Below are 10,074 nucleotides of genomic sequence, written 5' to 3'. Positions count from 1 at the left end.
AAGAGAAAGCCTCTTTTCTCCCTTTGCCCTCTCTCCCTTTTTGTATGGGAACCTGAGTGAACATCAGGCTTAGCAGTGTAGCGCTCTTTTGTGATCAGGAGGTGACAAGCAAGTGGAAGAGAATGTACACATGGTAAGGATGCCAAAGTGGAAAGAGTTTTTAAAAAGCTATTAATGCCATTGTTAAACTACTGTACCAGTGTGAATTGCCTTAACAAGACAAGTTATGTGAAGCATGTGAATCTCTACATTTTCTTTAAGCCTTCCTTAGTTAAGTATCTGTTATTAGCAGCTGACTGTGTTCCTAACCGATGTAAAGGCCCTACATGGTCTAGCCCTTGCCTATCTTTCTTCCTACTGCTGACTGGACTGTAGCCACGGTAGCTAACTGAAAAACCCCTGCTTAAATCCAGACTCCTTACTCAGGACTCAGAGGTTCTGTGTGGTCTGGTTTTACTGACCAGAGGTACCACTAATGTACCACTGACCTCTCCTTCCTCAAAGCAACAAAAACCTTAAAATGCCCAATAATCCTTATCAACTGCATGCAAAATGTTAATGGAGAAAAACACAAAGCAGAAGAACTGAACACACCTGAGTTGAAGGCAATATATATCATATATATGGATTAGAAGACTCAATATTGTAAATTTGTCAACTTTTCCAGAATTCTAATCACTGAGTTTTTAAAAACAATTTCTAATGGGTTTGTTCACAGAACTTGAACACACTTCATATTAAACATCAAAATGCATTAATAGCCAAGATAATTTTTTAAGAGGAACAAAGTGGAATGACACTGCCCTACTTGATATCTAGGCTTATTTTGAAGTTAAACTATTAAACAGATAAACTGACCAAAAACAAAAGATATGGAAACAACAAAATACTTACACCATACTTACAAGTAGATTAAAGATATAAATGTGAAAGCAGAATTATAAAATTAATCTAGAAGGCAATGTAGGAACAGTGTAGGGCTAGGAAAAATATTTTAAAGATCACGTAGGAAGCACAAACCATGTAGGGAAGGATTAATAAATTTTCCTCTCTTAAAAAGTTTAAAACTTGTATGAAATCAAACGCACTGTGAACAGAGTTTAAAGACATGTCATAAACAAAGAGAATATATTTATAATGCATATAACCAACATAAGGTTGGTGTTCACAATATATGAAGAACACCTACAAAATGAAAAGAAAAAGACAAACAGAAAATTGTGTCAACACAATGAACCGATAGCTAACAGATGAAACTTGAATGGTCAGTAAACATATGAACAGATATTTATATAAATTTGTGTGGGTTCAGCTATAAGTATTCCCAAACTCAGCTAACAGAAACTTAAAACCTGAGGACATTTATTTCCTGCTTGACAAGTCTAGAGGCAGGAAGTTCAAGACGTGGTTCAGTACGCTGTGAACACAGTAGGGTTCTCTGCCAGTGTTTTCGTAATTCTCTTGACCTTCCCATCATGGTTATCATTGTCTCTTAAGTGCTGTAACCTTATATGAGATTTTTCTAAAAGGAGAGAGGAAAAAGGGGACTTCTTCCTTCACACACTTTCTCTTAGTGGGGAGAGAAATCTTTCCAGAAGCTTCTAGACTTTCCTTTCTGTCTCATTGCCAGACACAAAGAAGAATGAATCACCTTTCTGGCTTAGAGTATTAGGTATTCACTTCCTGGACTGGGAAAAGGATTGCCTCCTCTTAGCATATTACTTTCTGTCAATTCCTGAGCGAAATTAAGTTTCTGTTTGCCAGCAGGAAGAGGGGATATTTGCCATAATTATTAGCCTCTCACCAATATAGGTTGAACCAAATTATATTGACCATATAGAATATGAATATATATAATATATTCTAATAACATGGAATGTGAAATATATAATGTATAAATATACAGTAATGCCTTGGTTTGCGAGCATAATTTGCTCTGGAAACAAACTACTTGTATTGCAAGACATCACTCGTTTACCACGTTAAAATGTATTAGAAATGTTTGCTCCTCTTGTGGACATTCGCCAACCATGTTACTTGCAATCCAAGGTTTTACTGCATTAACATGAAGTATATGGTAAAATAGAAATATAATAAAACAACATATAAATATATAAACTTATGTTTACAAACACATGAAAAGTATAAAATAGCAAACATTGACTTTATGTAATGATATCTGGGAAGAAAGTAGATGACGAAGATTAAGGGAGATTTCTGTTGTATTATTTCATTTTCAAAAGAAAAATGCAAATATCTGAACCAAAAATGTAAATAACAAGTTTTACTTTTTTGCCTCTCTGCTTGTAAAGCTTATAAATTATATTAATGTACATAGGATGAAGAAATAAGCGTTCTCAAGCATTTTGTTTGAAAATGAAAATTGATAGAATGAATTAGAGGATAGTTTGGCAACATAGAAATTTTAAATGTGTAACCTTTGACCTAGTACTTCTATTTTGAGGAATTTATCTTAAAGAACTGGACAGATATACAAAGATATGTACAAAGAAATTTATTTTAACTTTTTCTTTCATAATGGCAGAAATCTCTTTATAATGATGAAACCAGCCAACTTAATAAATTATGATATATCCGTGTAATGCATTAAGTATTTATTCAAAAATTATACATAAATTTTTAATTTTTATCTGAAAAAAATCTGATATTTGAAAACTGAAAAGGCAGGAAAAAAAATGTTTAAACACACACACACAAAGAAAGAAATCCGCAGCCTTAATCATCAAAATGTTCATGGTAATTATCTGTGGATGTTGACATTTCAGATGGTTTTCCTTTATGAAAACTTGGTGGTTTGGTTATATATTTTTAAATATTTCTGATATTTTTATAATCAGAAAAACCTTTAAATCCATTTTCTTTTTCTAAATTAAAAAATACAATTTTGGTCTAATTACCATGAAGTAAGTAAACATTAGGTATATTCATGTAATCAACAAAAATATTATTGAGGCTACACTGCATATCAGTCACTACTTTGGTTCTGGAGATACAGACAGCTCATAAAACAGTCAGGGTGCCTCTCTTTATGGGACATCTTGAGTGGGGAGAGACATAAAATAAAAGGGAGGTAAACAAATAAACAAGGCACTTTTCAGGTAGTGATTAAATGCAGAAGGAAAGTTAAACTGAGTGATATTGAAAACAATGATGGAAGAGTACATGTGCAAACGTGGGTGACATTAAATTGAGTGGCCAAAGTCTCCCTGAGATGCCTTTCTTCGGACTGAGAATTAGATGACAGGAGCTAGGCATGTGAAGATCTGGTCCAATGTCTTCAGGCAAGCACGTAGCAAGTGCAAAGTCCCTTAGTTTGTCATATTCGGGGAATAGAAAATGAAAGACAGGGTGAGTGAAACTTAACGAGAGATGAGAGAGGTGAGAGGGGCCAGCTCACATAAAGCCTTGTCATAAGAAATGTTTAGTGATATTTTATTATATGTGTTATGAGAACCCATTGCAAGATTTTGAGCAGGGAAGTGACCTGAATCTGACATTCGAGAATGCCTTGCAAAGATCACTCGGCCTACTGTGTAAGGATGTATTGTAGGACAGAAGATGTGACAGCAGAGGGAGACCAGTTACAAAGTTATGTGCTGAAGTCTAGATAAGAGATTATGGTATGTGAAACCGAGGTGGTAGCACTGGGGAGTAGACAGATTTGATATGTATTTGGAAGTACAGTTCACAATGATCAAAACTGAGGGAAAGAATTCCTCAAAAATAAAATGAGGAGGATACTGGTATCTCTCACAGGATGTTACCCCAAGGAGCTAATACGTGTCAAGCATTTGACATACTTCTTGACACACGTAAGAGCTTACTAAATGTTAGCTACTTACCATTAGTTTTGTTATTTTTATTGTTGTCAATAATAGGGCATGTACATTGAGCAAAAATAATTCTTCTGCAAAAGTTAAATTATACCTCCTGTATACCTCTCAGATTGGAAATCTGTTACAGCACATACTGTATGTTGGTAAAAATTAGAGTATTACACTGTCTTAATTTTTGGTGACTTTTGCTTTATCAGAGAAAGATGGTTTGTTGAGTTTTCTTTCGAGCTTTATAAAACTGAGCCATTAATATATGTATAAGTAAATGAATTCTCTTTGTGTATGAAAAATAATGCATACACATTTAACATTGATACAATGGTGAATGACCAATAATGATTTGCACCCAGTAGAACTAGTAGAGTATATGTTTTGAGTCAGCTTTAACAAAACCTCTGACTTAATAATGTATTTTAATAATTCAGAATCAAATTAGAACACATAACTTCATAATTGCCACATAAAATGTCTTTACTGATTTTGGCTGTTCCGCTCCACCTCCTTTTATAAACATATATGTACACACAAAAATATTTTATTCAAAATTATGTTTTATGTAATTAAGAAAACAGATAAACAGAAAGAAGAAAAATATTTCATAATTCTACTACTTAATGATTTAGCCTCTTTTTATATCCATCTATATTTCCAATATATGTATTTTTTCTCCTATATTTTGTTTGATATGTTTTTAACCTAAAAGACTAATTAATCTAAAAAACACCTTTCCATGTTGTTGAATCTTCTATAATATCCTGTTTTTTTCGTGTATATGGTTTACTTATTTACTTATTTTGGTGACTTTTTAAAAATTGTGGTAAAAATACACAATTAAAAAATTTTTTAATTTTGTTTAAAAATGTATAATTAATTCGGTGGCATTAAGCACATTCACCATGTCCTATAGCATCCTTTAAATACAGGATGATGTTATGTCATGTGAATAACTATCATTTATTTAACAAAGCCTTAATTATTGGACATTAAATTGTTTCCATCATTTTCTATAAATAATAATATGATCAACATTCTTGATGCAAAGTCTTTGTTTGCACATGAATACTTTTTCTAATGATAAAGCTTCAAAAGTGATATTGTTGAGTCAGAGTGTATATTTGTTTAAACCTGTTGATGATAATGCTTTTTATTCTAAAATATGATACCAGTTTATACATTATCGTTATCAGTGTGTGTGCACAATTCCATTTCACCACATTCTTGCTGATCCTTAGCATTTTTGTTTAGTTTCATATTTTAGATCTAAAAGTTTTAGTAAAAAGTAAACACACACTTTGCTCTTTTGCTTCAGTTATAATGGATATTTTTTTAATGCCAACTGATAAGATATAAAGTATCTTATTTTAATTTTGTTTGATAGGGAAGAAAGGAAATTAGTTCTCAAACATTGTTAATGCATTATTTAGGGAAACTTGAATTTGCACTCGGGCTTTATTCAACTCTATAAAGAAGGAAAATTGTTAAATCTTCATGGGTAAAGAAAGTGCCTATGACCTAGTGGAAGAGTAGGGTTGTAATAGGGGAAGGACATTGAAGTTAGAGAATTAAACAGAAACTAACATCTGTATAGTTCTGCAGACATTAAAACAAAACAAAACAAAACAAAACAAAAAACAAGCAGCAAGTTGGTGATAGTTACATTAGCATGTACCTATACTTTTAGTGTTCCTGTTACTAATACAAAATTGACCTATTTTCACCAAAAAAGTTTCAGCTTAATTTGAAGGGTATTTTCTATGGAAACCTAATATTCACTTTGACATATATCTGTGGAAACATGTCTTTTACTTTGGAGACTTTTTTATATAGATAGTGTGGAGAACATATGTTGAAATAAATTTTTTTCTATTTTCCACATAGTTCTCATTTATTTCGTTTCTGTACACATCAAATGGAGGAAGATATGACTCTTACTGCTTTTTCGTTTTATTTAAGATGCCATTTTCTAACAACATTACATGGTATGTAATAGTATGGAGATAGTGAAACCTAACCAATAAGATCTAATAAAATTTAAAGTAGGAAAGAATCATTGATAAAGGTATTAGCTGGTAAAGATAAAAATGCTAATATTTGCAGTTTCCTTTTTTTAAAACCCATTGCAATGTAGCTTGTAATTTTATCACTGTACTACAATTACTTTAAAATTGTCAGTGGCTATTTTTCTCCTTCTCCATTGATCTCACTAAAACCCTCATCATGCTGGACATTGCATAATGGCGTTGCCCTTTGACTTTCATAATGTAATTTCTTGGTCTTTTTTACTGTTCTCTGTGTTTGCCTAGTCCTTACACAACTTCAGATCCTTTCTGGCTCTTCCCCACCCCCCCACCTCACTTTTTTTCTGTCTGAAAATTGTGATACTTCTTACCAATGTTATGGTTCTGTATTTTCAAATACATGTATCCCCACTTGTTTTTCATATCGTTTCTGCAAACTGAATAAATCCAAGCTTGAATTGTTTTACTTGACCATCCATTTCATTTGGTTTGGCTACCTGTCGCAAGAGTAGATACTTGGGTATTATTTTACTTCTTCCTTCTCAAATAACTTGTAACCAAATTATCGTCACATATTTCTGGTATCCATACATTTTTCTCCAATTTTCCTAATGTAATGTTGAGTGTTGTGATTTGTCTTAGATTTGGTTGTCAGCAATATTTAAATAACCTTTATCTCTTAGAATATAGAGATAGATTTTATACACTTGGTTTTGTCTTGTGAAGCACAGTGGAACGTGACTGCCTCGGACAAGGATTTTTTCTCATTCATTTTGTATGTCTGGCACAGCTAACCTAGCACATGATTGGTGTTGAAGAAATGTTTTGAATGAACTGCCCAAAGACTAAAGAAAGAGCTTTCTTAGTTCTAAGTTCTGTGAGATGAGAGAAGTCATTTGAATGTCAGCCTTTTTTTTTTTTTAACCCTTTTTGCCATAGAATATAGTACTTCAGAAGTTCACATTTGTTAATGTTGTTAAAGGAATTCTAATGGTTCTTTTCACCAAATTCGTTTAATGTGTAAGACGTTTCCCCTCTTTCTTTTTAGGTTTTGGAAGGAAGGATGTCGTAGAACACTTACTACAGATGGGTGCTAATGTCCACGCTCGTGATGATGGAGGACTCATCCCGCTTCATAATGCCTGCTCTTTTGGCCATGCCGAGGTTGTGAGTCTGTTACTGTGTCAAGGAGCCGACCCAAATGCCAGGGATAACTGGAACTATACGCCTCTGCATGAAGCTGCTATTAAAGGGAAAATCGATGTGTGCATTGGTAAGTACTGTTCAATGATGCCTACAGTGGAAGATCAACCCAACGGGTATAAAATTGTAAATCAAGGTTTGCTATTCTCTCCTGTTTTTTATTGTGGTGGAAATAGCGTTCCCTGAGAATAATTAAAGAGGGCTTTATTACTTCTTATTCCTACAAGCAATTCTTTTCCATTTAAAGGGAAGTGGAGAGATGGTAATCTAAACTTGGTTAAGAACAAGATTCACATTAACCCTCCAAATGCAAGTCAAATGCTAACTGGTACAGAACTGAATTTTGATGGATCACTGTTATCAAATTTAGTTAATTTATAGACCCTTTAAAAGACTACAAACTTTCTATCCTAGCATCAATGAGACACATTATAAAGTACAAATTCTTACTGAATTGGATGACATATTTGGATGCTTTAGGTTGATTCAAGGAAAGTCATGTATTATTGTACTAAGGCAAAGCCATTTTCTTTATGTTACTAAAATTGAACACCAGCTACTTTATTAGTACTGGAAAGTTCTGAGTGAGTGGGTCAAGTACAGTAGTTCGAAGCTTAATATTTTCAACATGGGCCATAGTCTAGAGAAAAAGCAATTTCAAACAAAATTTAACTTTTTAGCCATCTAAGTATTGAGCTTATATGAAATTATATTTAATGAACATTTTTTCTCTTTTACATATATATAAATATGTATGTATATTTTTAGATTTTGCTTTATTGTATAAAGTTTCTCATTTTGAAATCTAAAGCTTCTAGAGGACAAGCACAGTTTCCCTCGAGTACATCATCTGTTTCTTTTTTTTCTTTTTTCTTTTTTTTTTTTTAAGATTTTTATTGGGGAATTGGGGGATGGAAACAGCGCTGGGGAGTTGGGGGAAGGGGGACAGACAAGTTGCTGTCCTTTTGTTCTTCAGTCTAGTTGTGGAGGACGTCGCTTCACTGGCCCAAGTAGGCACCATAATTGTGCTCTTCCTGGGCGAGGCAGATCAGTCGCTGGCTTCTGGAAAGCCACTCACGCTGGCTGCTGGCTACACACGGTAGCCCATGGCAACCCACTGCAGCAGGGGCTGCAGCCTGCACCGTCGCAGGTGACTCACGGCAACCCAGCTCCAGGTTGAGCTGTTCAGCATCTTAGCTGTAGCGGGCAGTGTCACTGGCCCTCATATGTGGGATCTGAATCGGGGCCCTGTGGTGTCCCAAGCCAGCTCTTAACCAACGCGCCACTCGGCCGGCCCCATAATCTGTTTCTTCATGCTCAGGATGGTAGATGTTTGCTTAGCCCAGAGAAGGTTGGTTTACATAATTGTCTTCCTGGATGACATCCATTTCAGTTTAATCAGTTATCTTTATGATAAAATTCAAATATAAATGTCATTTTTAAAGATGTGGTGGTGATGCCATTAAGATTTTCTACCTTTTTATAGCCATCTAGTGCAGTCTCTAATATAGTTTTCAGTTTTCCTCAAATTATTGCAGTGCTTAATGTATAACTTCTTTATCACATTCTCTGTCTTTATCCTTTGTCACTTCAACATCCATTGACATGACCCTTTGGATAACCTGTCCTTTTTGATCTTTAACATCTTTCATTTTCAGTTGATTCTCCTACTGCCTCCTAAGTCTCTCACTAAAACAGTCACAGCTTGGATTGTCATTACATAAAACTACCCTGAAAAACTTGAACTTATGACATACTCTCTGACCATCAAACCTCTTAAGTTACTTGTGATAAGTTACTGTTTGATAATTATTATAAACTTGATTTGTATTTCTTGCTTAGTCTTCTAGACTTTCAACTTCCCTACCTCACCCTTTCTTGCTTCACCATGTCACATCCATTGGAGTTTTCTGTCGTTAGTTATAGGATTTTACACAGTTTTTACCTTCTTGGCAATATTCTCCTTTCTAGGATTCAGTGTTCTATTTTCCTATATCTTTGATTTTTTTTTATTCTATGAGTGCTTTTAATATCTTATTGAACTTAATATTCATCTTCTTTTCCTCCTAATCATCCTCCCAAAAGTACATAAGAAAAAGGTTCATTTTATCCTGGTTCTGTTGAAATAAAAGACTAGATATAGGACTTGACTTTTTAAAGCGTGGATTCCCACAGTCCTCTAGTCCTGCAGTCCTTGGTAGGCCTTGGCACACCAGCTTTCCTCTGTTGAAGTTCTTGTGCCTTACAAAAGTTGAAGGAAGGAGAAGGGCACCTTCAAAACTATAATCAAAATATAATTGAGGCTAGAGCTGCTATTAAAGTATGTAACACAATTATTGTGGGAAACAAGGTTGGCTCTAGACCCTTGTGTACACTTAATTAGCTTTCAGGAACCTATCAGGTACAGTGAAACCTCTGATAGCTTATATATCATACTTTCTGAATTTGACTGTAGTTGAGGAACTCTGAAATGTTTCCATTAGGCAAATTTGCACTTTGGGAAAACTGGGTAAAAGAATTGGAAACCCCCCCCCCTCCCCCCTTTTGCTTGAATCTGATAGTTTTGAGAGATTAGTGTATAAACTTAGTTTTTAAAAGACATTTGCCTAGATGATGAAATGTCGGCTTGTTGATTTTCAGATTAGTTGTATCTCTATACATGTGGTAGAATCGTGAACACATTTGCTATTTATAGAGATAGAGCCAAGCCACATTACCAGTGGCTTAAGGGAGGCAGCAGGACGGATTGCTGTGAAGCACATGCTCTGGGCTTATATCCTGACCCACCAATTACCAGCAGTATGTGAGATCAGGGGCTACTTCCTTAACCTCCGTGTTTCATTGTATGTGAAATGGGACTACTTCCCATACTTCACAGGGTTCTTGGGAGGATCAGCGTGGTAATTAAAGTACTTAGAGTACCTGGTATGGTGAACATTAAGTATTGGTTACTACACTATTAATTACTATTATTGTTATTATTGCTGAGATCTAAA

At 34.5% G+C, this 10,074-nt stretch overlaps 1 protein-coding gene across 1 annotated transcript in view; it reads left to right on the top strand.

The window, feature by feature from the left end:
• Positions 1-10,074, top strand: part of TNKS (tankyrase) — a 212,922-nt gene that overhangs the window by 38,856 nt on the left and 163,992 nt on the right. The window contains exon 2 of the mRNA XM_019651006.1: positions 6,924-7,148. Within this exon, the coding sequence (XP_019506551.1) occupies positions 6,924-7,148 (225 nt within the window). The remainder of the gene's footprint in view (positions 1-6,923; positions 7,149-10,074) is intronic.

The sequence above is a fragment of the Hipposideros armiger genome, unplaced genomic scaffold (genome assembly GCF_001890085.2).
Source record: "Hipposideros armiger isolate ML-2016 unplaced genomic scaffold, ASM189008v1 scaffold_151, whole genome shotgun sequence".
Lineage (NCBI taxonomy): Eukaryota > Metazoa > Chordata > Mammalia > Chiroptera > Hipposideridae > Hipposideros > Hipposideros armiger.
This window is presented reverse-complemented; position numbering and strand designations above follow the sequence as displayed.